This window comes from Macrobrachium rosenbergii, chromosome 37, assembly GCF_040412425.1.
Source record: "Macrobrachium rosenbergii isolate ZJJX-2024 chromosome 37, ASM4041242v1, whole genome shotgun sequence".
Lineage (NCBI taxonomy): Eukaryota > Metazoa > Arthropoda > Malacostraca > Decapoda > Palaemonidae > Macrobrachium > Macrobrachium rosenbergii.
In genome coordinates, this window is record NC_089777.1 from 21,165,546 (window position 1) to 21,186,536 (window position 20,991).

General features: G+C 36.4%; 1 protein-coding gene across 11 annotated transcripts in view; it reads right to left on the bottom strand.

The window, feature by feature from the left end:
• The window catches only part of LOC136825405 (uncharacterized), a 979,501-nt gene that overhangs the window by 532,464 nt on the left and 426,046 nt on the right, over window positions 1-20,991 (bottom strand). For 8 of the 11 annotated variants that reach the window (XM_067081764.1, XM_067081763.1, XM_067081760.1 and 5 more), the window contains one exon: window positions 640-776. In XM_067081764.1, coding sequence (XP_066937865.1) covers window positions 640-776 — 137 coding nt within the window. Of the gene's footprint in view, window positions 1-283; window positions 314-639; window positions 777-20,991 lie in introns of all 11 variants that reach the window. The other 3 variants (XM_067081755.1, XM_067081765.1, XM_067081766.1) reach the window with 1 other exon arrangement.

Genomic DNA, 20,991 nt, shown 5'->3' on the forward strand with positions numbered 1-20,991 from the left:
ATCTATCACATTCTGCCAAGGAAATCAACAACAACATCACATCAAGAGCAGAGTCTTAATTTTTTGTCACCCAAAACAGTTAGACCTAACCCTAAGTTAGGTTAGGTTTAGCCTATACAGACTGCCCTTCCATAAAACAGCAATGTCCCAGTGACCTAGCCCCATCTGTCATGAAAATCCTCCAACATCTTCACACCAAGAGCAACAAAAGTGAAGTTTCGCCATCCCAAATGTCAAAGAAACAACTTCAAATGGTCCTTCTGGAGGGGGAAGAGCAGCTTACCTGCACGCCGCAATAACACATCCATGAAAACTGTTCCATGGTACAAACATCAAGTTTCAGTCAATAGTTCGGGTGGTGAGTGAGATTTGAAATAAAGATGTGCTTAAGCTAGACGTAATGTTATATGTGCATATGAAGTCACAATTTAATTTACATTTTGGGGTCCTAATTCTGTTTAACATATTATTTTATTTAAAGGCCATGTGACGACTAGGTGAAGGCGACCGTGCAAAGTGACAGGACTTCAACTACATCAATATATCAGTGTACTTATGTACCAAACTAGACACTCATATATTAGGACTTGGTTTAAAGGACTTTCTAAGGACTTTCTAAGAGGGGCTTCGCATCCTTACCTCCTTTGTACTTCACGGATGAGATGTGTCCGTTTGCTGCCAAGACCGTGGAGGAGGACGAGGAGCCGGAGGTGGAGTTCGTCAGGGAGTTGGAAGACTCGACGGGCAATGGTGGGGCGAGCGGCTCCTCGGAGTTGCTGGGAGGAGAGACGGGAGAAGGTTAGTTCGCTGGACGGGGCGTGGGGCTAGCAACCTCATCCCATAATATACATATGAATATTTTTGTAGATTTATGCATGAATATATTTAAATATATATAAATATATATACATATATATATGTATATATAATTATATATATTATATATATATATATATATATATATATATATATATATATATATATATATATATATATATATACAGTAGTATATTTATATTATACATACATATATATATACACATATACATTTCTAACAAAGTAACAAAGAAATACAAAAGGAAAAAATTAAATAAAATAAAATAATAATCTCCTACAGCATTGCTGTACAAACCGCCAACTTATAAAATAGAAACCTTCCAAATAATGTTTTTTGCACTCTGTATAATTCATGAATTTAAAATCCAGCCCTTTGAAATTCATGGCACCTCGCGCCCGGGAAAAAAAACATCATTAACAGAAAAAACTGGCAATCACTGAGTGCCAAATAGATGTCATCAATCAATAATAATAAATAAAAAAATTCCATTAACACTCCCATTTGACCACTGATTAAATCATTAATTTATTAGTGGTTTTTTAATTATTTGTTTAATCTGTCTATTTGTTGATTTATTTATTCATTTACAATTATTTAATCATGATATATATATATATATATATATATATATATATATATATATATATATATATATATATATATATATATATATATATATTCCTTCTCTCTCAATCTCTCTTTCTCAAATATACATTCTCTCTCTCTCTCTCTCTCTCTCTCTCTCTCCTCTCTCGCGTCGAAACGCAGTGTCACTGCCTTAAAAATAAATTGGTGTTGATGATAGGTTCCAGTCAGTAGTTTTTTCAGCCATAATGGCATATTTCACAGCCATATTTTTGGGGCAAATATATGGTTATGACACCAATGCCGTCAGTAAAGAGTTATGTAAGGGCCTGTAGTGTGCATGTGTGTATTTGTGTATTTTGTGTTTGTGTAGTTTGTGTATATATTTGTATATGTGTATTTCACAGAATGTATTCTGAGGTGAGGTTGCTTGCCCCATGACCTGTTATACCCTAGATGCGACCCACCACAGTCACGAACCACCAGGTGCGAATCCAATGCTTATATCAAAAGGGGCATAATTTTTTTCTCTTCAGGAAACGAGTTCAAAGACGTTTCCCCCTTTGGGATCGAACACTGGTCTCTACCTGTATGTATGTATGTATGTATATGTGTATATATATATATATATATATATATATATATATATATATATATATATATATATATATATATATATATAAATCTTCACACGCCTCCTACTTGCCAAGTTAAGGACATGACTGACCGAGGTGGGAATTTTTAATTAAATTCTCTGAGCTACGATAGAATTAAGGAAGGCGTTGAGGAGAGTCAGTCAGAATTGACATGTCCTTAGGTGTACTTTGCAAAAGGATGAGAGTAGCATAAAACTACATAGGCTATTATTTGTCGAATATTTTCAAATCTGGCCAAAGAAAATAAATATAATTTTTGCCAGGTAGTTGAACGCACTGTGGACTTTCTATCTTCTAAAAGAAAGTGACATTTTTCATATTTGACCAGAGAAAATAAATCCAATTTTTGTCCGGTCCCTGAAAGCACTGTGGAATTTCTATTTTCCAAAAGAACATGAATAAAACTAAATAGTCTATTAGATAGGAATATTTTCTTATCTGATCAAAGAAAATAAATACAAAATATTTTTGTCAGGTAATTGAATACACTGTGGCCTTTCAATTTTCCAAAAGAAAGTAACATGAAATTACATTGGCTATTAGGTAGGAATATTTTCAGATCTGACCAAGGAAAAGAAATACAATTTTTGCCAGGTAGTTGAACGCACTGTTAACTTCCTATTTTCCAAAAGAAAGTGACATAAAACTACATTGGTTGATAGTTGTACAACATTTTTCAAATCCGACCAAAGAAAAAAATACGAAAGATTTCCATAAGGTAATTGGCCTAATACAAACAAAGATATTCCGAAAGATTTTCCAAGCTTCGTTCAAGAGAGATGTTCTCGATTTCGCAAGATTCGTCGGTATTTCAGACTCGCAGACAGAGTTCTTTAATTGGTTTAGTTTAACCAGAGAATGAAGCTGATTCCGTCGGCGACGACGAAACGTTCCCAAACGAATATATATATATTCCAAATATTTGCAAGTGACCTTTCGCACATTTGCAAGCAGACATGTTGCAAATGTTGACTCTGGTTTTTCCCTGTTCAAACACAACTGTGTTCTCGTGCAATTCAGAGAGGGACAATACTCCCACTCACCCTTCCCATCCCCCTTCGAACACCCCCTCCACCCCCACCAATCATGAGAGGGGGGTACCCCACCTCCACCAGCATCACCATAACCCCCTACCCATCATAAGAGGGACATGAGACCCCCACCACTTGCAAGACAGGGGGGAGACATAGTGCCCCGCTCCAACCCCTTACACCCTCCTCCTACCCATCATAAGAGGGACATAAGTTGCCCCCTCCCCATTTGCAAGGAGGGGACATACCCCTACCCCAACGCGTAACAGAGAGACCTCCCTAATCCCCTACCCTCACCACAAACCCCCCCTTACCCTTCATAAAAGGGACATGAGACTCCCCTCCCCACTTGCAAGAGAGGGGGACATAGCTCCCAGCTCCCCCTCCTAACAAAGATACCCTCCAAACCTTCTCCTCAACTAGCAAAAAGCTCCCCTACCCATCATAAAAATGGCAAGAGTTTCCCCTCCTCACTTGCAAGAGAGGGGGTAACACAGGCCCCCTCCCCTCCCCCCGACCACCTCCTAACACACACACACACCAAACAAGATACTGCAGAAACATGTAGCAACATGTACCCCGGGAACAAAATACAGCAGGAAAATTCAGGCGAACTCGAACGCTGAACGCTGAACTTTATTCAGACTCGAATGCTGAGCTCAGGACAACATTCAGACGGCGATGTATTTGCAAAGGTGTCCCGGGAAACTTGTACGGAACAAGTATTGTATTCCTCGACAAATACAGGTAACAAATGCAGTTGTCGACGAGTCACTCGGTTTATTGGAAGTGGACGAAAGCAGATAGACTGGAATAAATGGATTTTTTTATTTCGATTTTTTTTTACATAGAAGATTTTTATTTGTTGTTTTTCGTGATTTCAATAATAATTTCATTAAGTGGTATGTGCGAGGAAAAATGTGATTCACTGATGGTTTATTATTTTATTGTTGTTTTCTGTTTTCTTTTTCTTTTGAATTTTTATACAAAATTGGGGATTTTTTACTTCTATTGTTGGTGATTTTTATTTCTGATTTTCTCTTGACCGAAAGAATAATATGATTAATTATTATGTAGGAGGAAAAATATGACTTACTAATGATATGTAATTTATTATTGCCTTCTGTTAAGATCAGCTTTATTGTATATTTTTTTAATTTCTTAAATCAAAATAAATGTAGGAAGACGAGATTGAGGCTAACAAGAATTCATATTGGTTTCAAATGTATTATACTGAATATAATCATGTAAATAATATGGACGTATACATATAAAACGAGCGTGTATATATATACAGCAAATATACTCTCACTTACACATATATATGTGTATATAAAATATATACATATATATATTTATATATATATATATGTATATGTATATATATGTATATATATATATATATATATATATATATATATATATATATATATATATATATATATATATATATATATATATATATATATATATATAATACCTCTCAGATAAACCTACCAACACAACAAGACTCCTAGCAGAAGTAACCAAGCGGTACCCACGATACCCTAATGAAGATTCACACGCGCAAAATACTATACTTTTACTCTGTGTCACTACCCAGAGATTGAAACTGTAGTACCATCGCAAATCTTGTTAGTAGACAGAAACGCAAGAAGGGGCTGGAGTGTTTAGCACCAGGATACAACACAGAATCCTTGAAGACACACACACACGCATGTGTGTGTGTGTGTGTGTGTGTGTGTGTACTTACACAAACAGGGGTATAGCATCTCAGATACTCATCTTAAATGAAACGCAGGCACCTAAAAATGGAGGCTTAAACCCTTCGCGTTGCATCACAGTAACCAGATGAAAACTAATATCTCTTGGTTGCAAAGGAAGGTCTGTTTACGTTGCAATGCAAGAGAGAGAGAGAGAGAGAGAGAGAGAGAGAGAGAGAGAGAGAGAGAGAGAGAGAGAGAGAGAGAGTTGCAAAGCAAAGCTTCGAACAGGTTTCCTGAATGGGAGATAATTAAGGGAAGAGTGTATCTGATGTTCTCAAATAGGTAAATGGCGAGAGAGCGACCTTTGAATACTGGAGATGTAGATAATGTCTCAATGTGATGGGGAGATTTGATTGTAAATGTTGTAATGGGGAAATTTGATTGTAAATGTTGTGATGGGGAGATTTGATCGTAATGTTGTGATGGGGAGATCTGACTGTAAATGTTGTGATGGGAGATTTGATTGTAAATATGGTAAATAAATTTGATTTTTTTTAAATACCATTGTAAACATAACGTATGTGAAAACTGGACGGGTGAATTTCAGTGATAGGTAATTTTCTGTGATGGGTAAGTTTCACTGATGGACAAGCCTCTCTGATGGGTAAATTTCAGTGATGGGTAAATCTCAATTATGTAAATTTCAGTAATGGGTGAATTACAATGATATTCAATTGTCTTCCAAATGTAATTTTCGGAAATGCTAAATTTCATTGATAGGTAAATTTCATTAATGGGTGAGTGTAACAGGTAAATCACACTGATAGGTAAACTATCTGTGAGAACTTTTTTCAGTAATTGCTAAACGTGGTGGGCAAATTTCATTAATAGGTAAATTTCAATAATGACTGAATACAATAGGTAAATTACATTGATAGGCAAATTATCCATGACGTGAAATTTCATGAAATGGGCAAACTTCACTGATAGGTAAATTACCCGGGAAGTGAAATTCCGAGGAATGGGTAAATTTCATTAACAGACAAATTATCCATGAAGTGAAATTCTAAGAAATGGGTAAATTTCCCTGATAGGTAAATTATCCACGAATTGAAATTCCAAGAAATGGGTAAATTCCACACTACCAAAAATGGGTAAATTTCACTGATAGGTAAATTATCCATGAAGGGGATATTCCCCGTAATGGGTAAATTACATTGATAGGCAAATTATCCATGACGTGAAATTCCATGAAATGGGCAAACTTCACTGACAGGTAAATTATCCGCGAAGTGAAATTCCCAGCAATGGGTAAATAACATTGACAGGAAAATCCTCCGCTCAGCGAAATTCCCAGCAACGGTTAAATTTCATTAACACATTTAATTCACAAGTGTTTAACTTTAACAAAGAACAAATGAGGTAAGAAAACTTCGGTAAAGGAGATAATGTGGTCAATATATTTCAATAATACGCAAAGTATGTCTAATGTCTAAGAAGTGACTAGGCAGTTGTGAAGCCATGGATACAGGATTCACACTCTCCTTATAAGGAAAAACATATGTCTTTGACAACGATATTACAGAGGACGGAGAGAGAGAGAGAGAGAGAGAGAGAGAGAGAGAGAGAGAGAGAGAGAGAGAGAGAGAGAGAGTATCTGGAAAGTCTATCGTATCAGTCTGTTTAGATAGACTAACAGACAGAATTTCATGAGAGAGAGAGAGAGAGAGAGAGAGAGAGAGAGAGAGAGAGAGAGAGAGAGAGAGAGAGAGAGAGGGTAACATCTTGTGGAATGGATGTTGAATTAAGATAGATAACTGTTAATACAAGTACCATCATCACTGCTACTATCACTAGTTAATAGGAGGAGGAGGAGGAGGAGGAGGAGGAGGAGGAGGAGGAGGAGGAGGAGGAGGTGAGAGGGGGGGAAGGGGAAGGAGGATGAGCAGAAGATTTAAGACCATATCTTTCTGAACTTTCCAGCAATATTTCAGCATAATGGCCATTATTAATGTAAAACTAAAAAAAAATTAAATAAGGGAACAATTGAACATTCTCCTCATGTAATATATATAAATATATATATATATATATATATATATACAGTATATATATACATATATATATATATATATATATATATATATATATATATATATAATTCCACATCTCTTGAGCAGACTATTCAAGGTGGTCACTACCAATATAAGGAGAGAGAGAGAGAGAGAGAGAGAGAGAGATAATCCATCCCAAGGCTAAACAAGACCCAGATGGTCTCTCTCTCTCTCTCTCTCTCTCATCCCAGAATGGCGAAAGAGGACCTTAGCAGAATCAGCCATCAGCAACGTCAGCAATCAGCAGAATCAACAATCATTAGTAATCAGCATCAGCAGATTCGGCAACCAACATCAGCGATCAGCAATCAGCAGCCCCAGCGTCAGAAATCAGCAAATCGGCAATCAGCACCAGCATCAGAATGGCAACGTCAGCATAATCGGCAATGAACATCGTCAGCAATCAGCGTCAGCAACCAGCATCAGAATCGGCAACGTCAGCATCAGCAACATCAGCGTAAGCATCAACAACGTCAGCAATCAGCAAAATCAACAATCACTATCTACATCAGCCACGTCAGTAATCAGCAGCTTGAGCATCGGCGATCAGTATCAGCATCAGCATCAGAATCTGCACCAGCAACGTCAGCATCCAGCAGAATCAACAATCTCCATCAGAATCAGCAACGTCAGCAATCAGCAGCAGCAACATTAGCATCAGCATTAGCAATCAGCAATCAACAGCGTCATCATCAGAATCAGCAATGAGCAACCATTGCAATCCGAATCATCAGCGTCAGCAATCATGCTGACTTGAAGAGCGCTGAGATATTCCGCATATGACAAGTCTACCTGTAGTTTGGATTCCAGTGTTCACTTCCACGCTGTGGTTTGTCAAGGCCTGGTTTGTCTTTCTTTGTGTGCGTTTGTTTGTTGGGTGGTTTCTTTGTTTGATGGAGTATTGCTTTTCCTGGCTTATTTACTGACATATGAATGATTCGAATCCCTTATATACTTTCTTTTTTCATTGATATATTTTTACTGGATTACATATCGGCATAAGATATAATTATATTTGACAAACTACAAACCAGGTTGATCTTTGTGCTTCTTTATTTGTTAGATACTTTCTTTGTCAGCTGATAAATTTTTTACCCACTTATTTAGCGACTTATATGTCATTTTTTTGTCCTTGTTTAATTTTCAACTTGCTCATTCTTCTCCATAATTGATAATTATAAATATACAACCCCATTTGGTGAAAAAATATTTTTAAATAATACAGTAATTCTGGATGAAAAACCTATACACCTAAAGCCCGTATTTGTTTAAATAAAGATCTAAAATATACGACTATATAATGAAATCTGAAAATAGCTTTCCCACAAAAAAGAAAACATTACAGTAAAACTTAAACTGTAACCCTTCACAAATTACATATACATCCACAACATACAATCCTACAATCAGATTCTATAATAACACCACAAAAAATCTATAACCGAAATAAATGCCCATAACAGGTAACCACAGGAAGGAGAGAGAGAGAGAGAGAGAGTAGACTTACGACGTCAGTTTATGGAGTGCAAACATGGCGGCCCCATCAGCACGCCGATATAATATTGGTGGCGGGTAACGGAGACCCCGTTGCATGATTATGTCCGTTTTATGGAGTCGACGGCTTCAAAACAAATACGTATGCTAACGTTTGGACTCCTGTTTACTCCATCACTGCGTTAGCATATTTATCTTTTCCCTTCGTTTATGTTTGCTTGTTGGAAGGGTAAGATAAATTTCTACCATATATATATATATATATATATATATATATATATATATATATATATATATATATATATATATATATATACACATATATATATACTATACTCGGCCACTGCTGCTATTGAAATAAATAAGAGACACTGCTAAACGGTAGGCCGATTTTCAGCTAATATTGAGGGGTGATTCTGCAAGGCCTACGTCCATCATTACCTCGTCTGCGACCCACTACAGTCGTCAGACTACCAGGTATAAATTTCACAACCTGGGGCAGTAGTCTGACGCAACCATGTCTATATTGCTTTTTTTTTCTGGGAATCGAACTACGATTATCTAACCATATGTGTGTATATATATACATATATTTACATATTTATATATATATATATATATATATATATATATATATATATATATATATATATATATATATATATATATATATCACACAGTACATCTAGATATAAATCATAATTTAAACCACAGCAAACTGCAAACACGACAGAGTTGGTCCTCTGCTCATAATATGCTCCGTTAATTCTTCTTCTCTGCCATCTCATCTCTGCGCCAAGCCAAGTTTAAAGAATGACTTGCAATCTCTCCCATTTAACTGAAGAAGAAGAAGAAGAAGAAGAAGAAGAAGAAGAAGAAGAAGAAGAAGAAGAAGAAGAAGAAGAAGAAGAAGATAATGTTGATGATGATGACTCGACTCTCAGAGATGTTTATCATTGCAAAATGCAACTGCTTCTGCTTCTCCTCAGGCTTCTTCTGCTTGAGCAGGGGATCTCCCCCCACCCTTACCCCCAAAAAAAAAAAAAGATATATAAAAAAATAGTCGAGGCAGACACACAAGCAGTGACGCAGAGTGAATGAGAGATGCGGAGATGTTATCACCGTCTGATGCTGAGGCGGTGTTTTGCATATGGCTATAGCTCGCCTCTGCCTGCCTCTCTCTCTCTCTCTCTCTCTCTCTCTCTCTCTCTCTCTCTCTCTCTCTCTTACAGATATACATTACCAGCAGTAGACTCATGAGCTATATGCTGCTCTCTCTCTCTCTCTCTCTCTCTCTCTCTCTCTCTCTCTCTCTCTCTCTCTCTCTCTCTCTCTCTCTCTCTCTCTCTCTCTAACAAAAGTAAACTACGAGTGGCAGACTAATACAAGCTATGTAACTTACTCTGTCCGTCTCTCTCTCTCTCTAACAAAAATAAGCTACAAGTAGCAGACTAATACAAGCTATGTATTACTCTCTCTCTCTCTCTCTCTCTCTCTCTCTCTCTCTCTCTCTCTCTCTCTCTCTCTCTCTCTCTCTCTCTCAAGAAAATACATCACCACCAGCAGAGTCATATGAGGTTTATCATTTTTTGTACACACGGTGAATAAATAAAAGCTGAATAAACTTCTATGGTTTTTTTGCTTTTTCTTTATGTAATGAGCTTTTTCTTTTTACAAAATAGCCGAGGCAGAAAGATACTGCTTGTTGCTGAGGAAATAAGAACAGTTGTACCGTGGACGTACATTTTATAAAGGGAACATTTTCAAACGTTTGCGAAAAGAAGGAAACGTTCGGATGACCAGAGATCCCAAATAAATCATTTCTCGCAGCGACTAATGAAGCTTTCGTGTGGCCTGACTCTAAGGCAGAATGGATCCTGTGGACTCGGTTCATTTGCGCGTATTATGGTCCCCCAATCTCTCTCTCTCTCTCTCTCGATTGTGCACATACGAACCTCTCTCTCTCTCTCAACTCTCTCTAACTGTACACATACAAACTCTCTCTCTCTCTCTCTAACTGTACACATACAAACCTCTCTCTCTCTCTCTCTCTATCCCACTGTACACATACAAGCATCTCTCTCTCCTACTCTCTCTCTCTCTCTCACATACAAACACCTCTCTCTCTCATACAAATCTCTCTCTCTCTCTCTCTCTCTCTCTCTCTCTCTCTCTACTGTACACATACAAACATCTCTCTCTCTCTCAACAGTACACATACAAACACCTCTCTCTCTCTCTCTCTCTCTTGTGCACATCTCTCTCTCTCTCTCTCTCTCTCAACTGTACACATACAAACCTCTCTCTCTCCCCCCCCAACTGTACACATACCAACATCTCCCTCTCTCTCTCACATTCTCTCTCTCTCTCTCCTTATGTACAAAATACAACCATCTCTCTCTCTCTCTTTCTCTCTCTCTCTACTGTACAATTACAAACCTCTCTCTCTCTCTCTCTCTCTCTCTCCCTTATGTGTACACATACAACCATCTCTCTCTCTCTCTTTCTCTCTCTCTCTACTGTACAATTACAAACCTCTCTCTCTCCCAACTGTCACTCAAATCTCTCTCTCTCTCTCTCTCTCTCTCTCTCTCAACTGTAAACATAAAAAATGTCTTTATATGTAGGAATACATCATCACAAAATAGAAAAAACGCTTTCCATTCGCGTATAAGAATGTTTCGTCCAAATTATAATTTGCTATTTTGAGGTTATGATTAATGAATAAATTACGCAAAGCTATGATTACGCTTAAAAACAATTAAAAAAGAAAGTAAGAATGAAACCTGAGTGGTTCTTAATAGAATAAAATAAAAATCAATAAACCGAGCCACTACCGGGCACCCTTCTAACTTTCTGGGACAGATCACGTGACTGACGAAGCGAAGTAAGGAAATTGACAGAAGCCGTAGGAGAGAATCACGGCAAATAGAAGAGGGGGAAGGTTTTGCCGTAGAGAGAGAGAGAGAGAGAGAGAGAGAGAGAGAGAGAGAGAGAGAGAGAGAGAGAGGAAGGTTTGGTGGCTGAGGGGAGGGTATGGGAGGAATGACAAGGACGGTATAGGCCTATAGGCCTATGCCTTCCCCTCTACCTCTATTAGCAGAGGGGATGGGGGAGGGGGCTGCCTCATTGTAGAGGGAGAGAAGACCTAGAGGGTGAGGAGAGAGAGAGAGAGAGAGAGAGAGAGAGAGAGAGAGAGAGAGAGAGAGAGAGAGAGATCTGGTGGCTGAGGGGAGGGGAGGGAGGAATGACAAGGAAGGTATAGGCCTATAGGTCTATGCCTTCCCCTCTACCTCTACTGGCAGAGGTGATAGGAAAGGGGGGGGGTTGCCTCGTTGTAGAGAGAGAGAGAGAGAGAGAGAGAGAGAGAGAGAGAGAGAGAGAGAGAGAGAGACTATGGAGAAAGAGGCTTTTGGACGGACGAGTGAGGACAGGATGTGTTCAGAAAGCCAGAGGAGAGAGAGAGAGAGAGAGAGAGAGAGAGAGAGAGAGAGAGAGAGAGAGAGAGAGAGAGAGGTAATGTAAAATCCGATGATGGCGAAACTGAGAAGGGAGAAAAAGGAAAGTAACTGATTTGTGAAAATGTAAAATTACGATAAAACTGCCAAAGCAGGACCTGGTAAAATTTTAATGAAATAAAAAAGTAAAAGGACTTTTAGGGGTGCTAGCCCAAGGATCCCAGGAGATAGGAAGAAGCAGAGAAACGTAAAACGACGCATAGGAGTGCCCCCGTAGGAGTGAATTGGACGGAGGAGGAGGAGGAGGCGCAGCAGAAGGATGCGATAGCCTATCCTGCAATGAAACACGTCCCCGCCCCCTTTCACGGGTGTAATAGGATGCAAGGCGGAGTTATTATAATCCTGCCAGTGCTATTTTGGGGGATGCTCTCTCTCTCTCTCTCTCTCTCTCTCTCTCTCTCTCTCTCTCTCTCTAAATTGATGACCAGAACATTATTTGCATGTTAGACATTTTTCCTATTTAATTTCATTTTAATAACATGTCCCCAAAACCTTCCCCCCCGCCGGCTCTCTCTCTCTCTCTCTCTCTCTCCGAGTGAATGACCAAAACTTTATTTACATGTCAAAACTTTTTCCTGTTTATTTTCATGTTAATAAAACAATCCCCACCCCCTACCCTTCTCTCTCTCTCTCTCTCTCTCTCTCTCTCTTTGTTTGCCATTCACACTTGTTAAGAGGGACAATTTTCTGCCACTCCCAAACCATTGCGTCACAGCGAGTTGGAATTGTTTTTATTTTCCTCTTTATGTTTATTTGTTTATCTTCTTATTCTCCCGCTTATATTTGTTTGTTTATTTTCCTATTTATTTGTTATTTTCTTATTCTTAATTGTATTTTATTTTATTTTTTCTCTTTGGCGTCTTTCTACTTTTTCAAAGGTAGGTATTCTTTATTCTGGGGAAGTTATAATAAAAAATAATAATAATAATGATAAAGCTATAATAAAACCAAAAATAATAATAATAATAATAATAATAATAATAGTAATAATAATAATAATAATAATAAAATTAATAATTATTATTATTATTATTTTTATTTTCATTCCTATATAATAATAATAATAATAATAATAATAATAATAATAATAATAATAATAATAATAACTTATTTAACCACGCAAATTTTTACACCTCGTAATGTAATTATAGCACTACACGTGATATTTACTTAAATAAAACACTGTGGTCACTACAAGGTCTATAAATTATTTTCTCTAATTGCTAAATAAAACGGTTGAATTACTTGCTGACGCCTTCTCGGTTCTTAATGCTGTTTATTACACTTTACACTTTAGACACTTTGCACTTGGCACTTAGTTTCACTTGAATCTAAAATATAAGGCGCAAATGGCTTCCTCTTGCTCATTCGTAAGTGGGCAAAAATTGTTGCTGAAAAGTCTGGTTTGGGATGTCAGAAAATTTTTAAGAAATAAGTAATTAAATAATATTACGGTTACTTAATGAAGTAGAAATTCCTTTATAGACTTCTGTAATGGTACTTGGCTTCAGCGTTCTATAATTACAGTTACAAGATGATGAATTAATAAAAAAAATATAAGTAAAACAGTTATCATTCACTGAGCTGAGAAGTAGCTGTCTATCTGTCCATAAAATATCTGTTAAATTCTCAAAAGCATCCGGGTCCGAATCTGGTATTCTTCTGTCAGTCTGTCCATAATATATCCCTCAAAATCTCACAATCATCCGGATACGGATCCGGCATTCTTCTGTCAGTCTGTCCATAATATATCCTCAAAATTCTCACAATCATCCGGATACGGATCCGGTATTCTTCTGTCAGTCTGTCCATAATATATCCCTCAAAATCTCACAATCATCCGGATACGGATCCGGTATTTTTTGTCTGTTTGTCCATAATCTCTAAAATTCTCATAACCATCCGGATACGGATCCGGTCTTCTTCTGTCTGTCTGTCCATAACATATCTCTCAAATTCTCACAAGCATCCGGATACGGATCCGGTATTCTTTTGTCTGTCTGTCCATATATCTTTCAAATTCTCACAAACATTCGGATACGGATTCGGTATTCTCCTGTCCATCTGCCCATAGATCTTTCAAATTCTCACACACATACGGATACGGATCCGGTTTTATTTCTTTCTTTTTTAATATTAACAGAATTATAAAATCCCAGAAATTCTTTGTACTCTGAATAACTTAGCTTTCCATTAATGCAAATAAAAACGAATTTACTCCGCTTTTCCGCGCGTGAAACAACTTCAAACTCTCCCGTGTTTGTTTTCCAACTCTCCATTAGAGGGGTAACACCCTTTTGTCGTTGCATGAGAATTCAAGCGGCATAAAAGTGTATAAAAGTGTCTTCAGTGTGGGAAAACAAACGTCTGAGTTGGAAGAGAATGGTGTTAAAAGGTGATGTCAACATTATACTATTTTTGTGGGGATTTTTACTAACTGTCCCTGTCACTACTACAAAAATAGCAATATGAATAGCTACTAGTATCTACTACAATATGGACAGTTAATAGTACTGCTACATTATCGTATAGCCAGTACTACTGCTACTGATATTCAGTAACAAAAAAATTATGTGGCTACTAAATGATCACAAGACTGCCAGTAATAATTTTACTATTAATTCCACTTCCTGCAATATAATCAGCTTACGTCGAATATCATCACAACCATTCCCAAAGCTATCAGCAACTTCTATCGGCAGTTACTATCAGCAACTACTATCGGCAATTACTATCTGCAACTTCTATCAGCAACTACTATCAGCAACTAATATTAGCAACTACTATCTGCAATTTCTATCAGCAACTACTATCAGCAACCACTAATAGCAACTACTATCAGCAAGTAATACTAGCAACTTCTATCAGCAATTACTATCGGCAATTACTCTCTGCAATTTCTATCAGCAATTACTAGCAGTAACTACTTTCAGCAACTATTATCAGCAACTAATATTAGCAACTACTGTTTGCAATTTCTATCAGCAACTACTACCGGCAATTACTCCTCTGCAACTACTATCGGCAATTACTAATAGCAACTACTGTCGGCAATTACTCTCTGCAACTTCTATCAGCAACTTCCCCTTGCAAAAGAGCAACCGTTGCTCTTAAGACCTTGTGGCTCATAGAGTAAAGGAATAAATTTTGCTTTTAACTCTTGCCACTTATAATTCTTGCGTTATATTTATAGAGAGAGAGAGAGAGAGAGAGAGAGAGAGAGAGAGAGAGAGAGAGAGAGAGAGAGAGAGAGAGAGAGAAAACTTCACAGACCCACACCAAAGGCCACTGATAAAAAAAAAAAAAGCGCGTTCAATTGGCCAGTGTGTGTGCCCCCATGTGAATGCAGCAATAAAACACACTCGATCGACAATAAAGGTCCGAGAGAGAGAGAGAGAGAGAGAGAGAGAGAGAGAGAGAGAGAGAGAGAGAGAGAGAGAGAGAGAGAGAGAGAGAGGAAAAAAACACAGGTCAACGGATGTTGCTACTGTCAAACGCCCTGCATTGTGAACTCGGTCAGACATTAAAAACACACACACACACACTCACATTCGACATAAAGACCGCCAAATTATATAAACCTCTCTGAAGATACAAGACGGCTAATGTGTCAGTTTTCTGTCAATTCGTTTTGGGTATTTCTGAAGTCTTTCGTGCTACATTCATTCTCTTCTGTCTCGTGCGGGAACATTTTCCTCGATGCTAAGTTTTGGAATTCTCCCCTTGCTTCCATACCCCCATGAAACAGTCTTTCACTTTTTGCTTTGATGATGGTCAAATACCGCTCATTTTTTGTTCCTTATACTTTTTTTCTTAAAATCGGAACTGGGCTGATAAATGCTTTAGGTTACCAGTACTAGTGGTTCCTGTACTAAAATGGTTAAAAATAAAATAATATTGGGAATTATCTCTATTAGGTTTCAGAAGTGTTTGAACCAGTTTGGCAAGAAGAGATCATATAACACTCTACTGTCGAAAAATTGTGGTTGAGTGATCTGTATAAAAATCTAGCGCCACAGCAACAAAGGGGTACAGATGCAAAGCACCTATTACTTGCTAAAGTAAATGCCCTTACTAAAAGAAAAAATAAATCTAATTTTATGCTATTTGACACATACACACAATGATACATTGTGCATTAGCAAATGTACATAAATAGATTCATTTGTGAAACTGGAATACATACTTCAGCCTTTATAATATGGAAAAAAGAGAAGATTTATGAAGAAAATAAACAGCTCTAACAAAAGTTGATAAAAAAAAAACATTTAAATAAACATGCAATTACAGCCCTCTACAAAAAAAAATTACAAAGAAATCAAGATTTTGACAGAGATTATTACAAGTTTTGCATTCTTACTCAACATATAAAAAATAATACTTTTACCAAGTTGCCATATAAATCAGTAAGCTGTAAGGTGAATGCATTCAAAACAAACTTTAAAATTTTAAATTTAAAAAATTAGACTGTCAATAAAGTTACCGAGGGTACCAGTCTCTCAATCGCAATTAAAAACAAAATCTATAAGTATATTAATCAACCCTCTTTCAATAAAAATTAATTATGAATCTTATTAAAAGCCACTTGCTCGACGGAGTGAGTACCCGTGTCGGCCTAGGGCCGGATTAGACCATACACGCCCCTCACCGTCTCTCTCTCTCTCTCTCTGGGGAAGCAAAACAACCATACATTAGATAAGACGTCTTTATCTTACAATTTAAAGAGCCTTTATAGAGGTTCCGAGTCTCTACGGAACACTAATAGCCTCTGTAACAGCCTCTATAAATCGATACGAACTCTACTGGCACGACGGTACAAAGAGCCTCCGATACATTTTCGGGAAGCTATCTTATCAATAGAGGGAATGGGGGGGGGGACTCTCTTGATTCTCGCTCCAAACAATAAACAACAACAACAAAGGAAAGAGAAACAATACCAATACAAACAACAGGGGGGCTATGGAGAAATTGGGTTGGAAAGGCTATCTGAAATTCCTCTGATAGTACATCTGGGGAGATAGCTATTTTAATTGTGAATGTATTTATGCATTTTTTTTTCACAGAATTTATGAATAAGCGAATAAGCTGTATAAGTTGAAAGAATTTTATTACGTTTTGAATACATGAAATTATATATACAGAATATACATAATATTGTGTGTGTATAGTATTGATGAATAAACAATATTCTCAGGTGAAAGATTTTTAATACAATTTATATATATATATATATATATATATATATATATATATATATATATATATATATATATATATATATATATATATATATATACTATATGTATATAATATATTACATATATATATATATGTATATATACTACATGTATATATGTACACATTTATATATATACATATATATTTACTTAATCAATTCGAAAGTAAAAAACGTAAATAAACAAACTAACGACTACCATTGCACAAAAAATTTCATAATGACCTATTCTCCCCCAAAACATTTTTGTGAACATCCACAGAAAACATCTACAATCACCAACATCGTCTAGAACTGTCCATCACTCCCACACCAAAAAAAGAAATTCACACGAACACGGAAAGGTATATCCCATTAATATGCGAAAGTGTTCGTGCATTCATGAGTGAGACAATAAATGCATTTACACGCGTATGCATGAAAGCTAGCGCTCTCAATGAAAGGGTATGCACGGTGCAATTGAATACAAGGAGACTGTGCATTCATCCATGATTGCATGACGCAATGCATTTAAAGTGCATATAAGCCATTATCCTGTACGAATGTTTGTGCTTATTAATCTCTATGAAAAGGTGTACGTTCCGACGTGAGAATGTGTGTGGGAATGTGAATTAGTATTCTTGTGAGTATACGAATCTGTGAGTGTATGTTGTATATATATATATATATATATATATATATATATATATATATATATATATATATATATATATATATATATATATATATATATATAAAACCAAGTATTGTCCCCCCAAAAATAAGTGAATTAATAATCTATGTGAAAATGTGTATTTTTAATCAATGTGAAAATGTGTATTTTTATACACGAGTATATTGAAGTACGTGCGCATTGGCAATTATTCATACAAGCATGCATCGTCTACACACGGGAATTCAAAATAATCTATGTGAACCTACGCATATTTCTATGTGAACCTATATATACTTTTATGTGAACCCATGCATGTTATCCATGTATATTTCTATGTGAACCAATGCACATTTCTACGCGCGTGCATTTCTATGTGAAACTATCCATATTTCTATGCGGACCCACGAAAATTTCTAGATGAACCTATCCATACTTGTACATAAACCCATGCATCTACTGTACGTGACTGTATGGGGAATTAAACGTGAAAAAAAATTACCCCATGCATATGGTGAATCAATTTTTGGCCAAAAATAACTGGGCGTACGTTCTATCGGGATGTAGGGGGACCATTCTTTTTTTTTCGACCAACGCTTGATTAAACCTCGTCACGTGACGTGCAAAAAGAAATATGCCATTTTCATTTATCACTCGTACTTTTTTTTTTGGGGCGTATTCATCAGCAAGTTGGCCTTCCAACGGTAGTGAGATTGAAACGTGAAATAAAAATAGGGAAATGTTTGTAAATTGTGGGTATCTATATGTATGAATGTATGTATATATACATACATATATATATGTATGTATGTATATATATATATATATATATATATATATATATATATATATATATATATATATATATAATGTGTGCATGTGAATGTACGTAACCACGTATACTGTATCATTTATATACACGAAATATCCAAAACTCTTAATGTACAACAACTTACGCCATTAATTACACCAAAAACCCTCTTGTTTTTCGACTGCGAATCGTAAACACAAAATACAACCCATTAAAAACCTAAGGTTACAGAATCCTGTATTCTTTGTTTTGTACCTTGGCCTTCTCCAGTGCGTGAGAAAGGGACGTATATTTCGAAAGCAGAGAGAGAGAGAGAGAGAGAGAGAGAGAGAGAGAGAGAGAGAGAGAGAGAGAGAGAGAAATAAATGGTTCCTAACCATGCACGCTTGCACTGCCCACCTCACATTTCAGGCAAAGGTTTGTTTGCGCTCGACGTTACGACAAAGGGTGGCATTCGAACAATCAATGAATTATCGTTTGCCGTTCCTTTACATAATTCAATAATTCATCACTCGATCAAGTTTGCTTGCGGAATGGAATGGAATGTAGAATTCAGGCCAAAGGCCAAGCACTGGGACCTATGAGGTCATTCAGCGCTGAAACGGAAATTGGGAGTAGAAAGGTTTGAAAGGTGAACTATGAGACAAGTGTTAGGAAAGGGTGGATAGCAAGATGGGAGAGAACGAATATGAACGGAGGTACAGTAAAAGGGATGAAAAAGGTTAAAGCTAGGGGCCGAAGGCACGCTGCAAAGAACCTAAGGTAATGCCTACAGTCCACCGCGTGAGGCAAGTTTACTTATTGAGGTGATAATTGATTAAATAAATTATATTTATTTGTTTATTGTTCATTTATTGGAAAATAAACAATGATATATAAAGTATGATAAAATGTAATAAAACATTGAAGGAAAACTTACAAATCTATTTTCTAATTATTCATAATTATTTTCAATTATTTCCAATCTTATTCTTTCTTGAAATTATTTTTAATTATTTCCAATCTTATTTTTTCTATCTTTTACTATGATGTTTATGTCTTGTATTACTTTTATTCATTATTTATAGTTTTTAATTACTGTTATTTTAGTTTTTTAAAATTCACTATTTAACTAACACAGACATACGATAATTGGAGAAAATCAAAATGATAAAACATGTACAGTAAAGAGAGAAGAAGCCAAAGAGAGCGAATGGGAAGAAGTGGATGATGATAAAGTAAAGCAAAACAAAGAAAATACTTCCATTTTATCTCTGCCTCTTTTTCTATCATCAAATATTCGTTTGATCTTACGTAAAGGTTATAACTTACTAAGATCAATAATCAAGTTCAATAACTATGTTCAATAACTTGTGACATTTAAGTAGTTTTTTTATCAACTGCCTTTAGTTGGCTTTAATTATAAATAATTCAATTTAGTGTCTTTTACATATATATATATATATATATATATATATATATATATATATATATATATATATATATATATATATATATATATAATCTATAATCTTCTGTTAACATAACAAGTATTAATAACAATATGTAATTTCATTTTCAATCTCCGATATGCATTTCTATTACTGGTCGTAATTACGTAGAGTGAGGGGGTCCTGTCCTGTATTTAATAACTTAAGGTGTAATCAAGGCTATAATCTCTCTCTCTCTCTCTCTCTCTCTCTCTCTCTCTCTCTCTCTCTCTCTCTCTCACACACACACACACACACTCATTTTCCTAACAGGCAGTAATTGCCAGTCGCTTAAAATGCCACCCCTCCTCTCTCTCTCTCTCTCTCTCTCTCTCTCTCTCTCTCTCTCTCTCTCTCTCTCTCTCTCTCTCAAATACACACACACGCACACACTATCAGGGTATTATTTGTAATATAAATTACACTTACAGTGTTTTGACAGGGATATCTCCAAATCTCTTAGTCCGCCAGTTAATGTCAGAAGTTATTTACGTAAATCGAACTCTTGTTTCTCTCTCTCTCTCTCTCTCTCTCTCTCTCTCTCTCTCTCTCTCTCTCTCTCTCTCTCTCTTTTTATCTATCTTTCTGTTTATCTATCTTTCCTTTCCAGAGCACTGCCGTTCTCTCTCTTACTCAGTACGTGTTGACTCTCTCTCTCTCTCTCTCTCTCTCTCTCTCTCTCTCTCTCTCTCTCTCTCTCTCTCTCTCAGGTGTGTTTTCATACATATGAATTACAAATACATAATGGTCCAGTCGCTCTCTCTCTCTCTCTCTCTCTCAGGTGTGTTTTCATACATATGAATTACAAATACATAATGGTCCAGTCGCTCTCTCTCTCTCTCTCTCTCTCTCTCTCTCTCTCTCTCTCTCTCTCTCTCTCT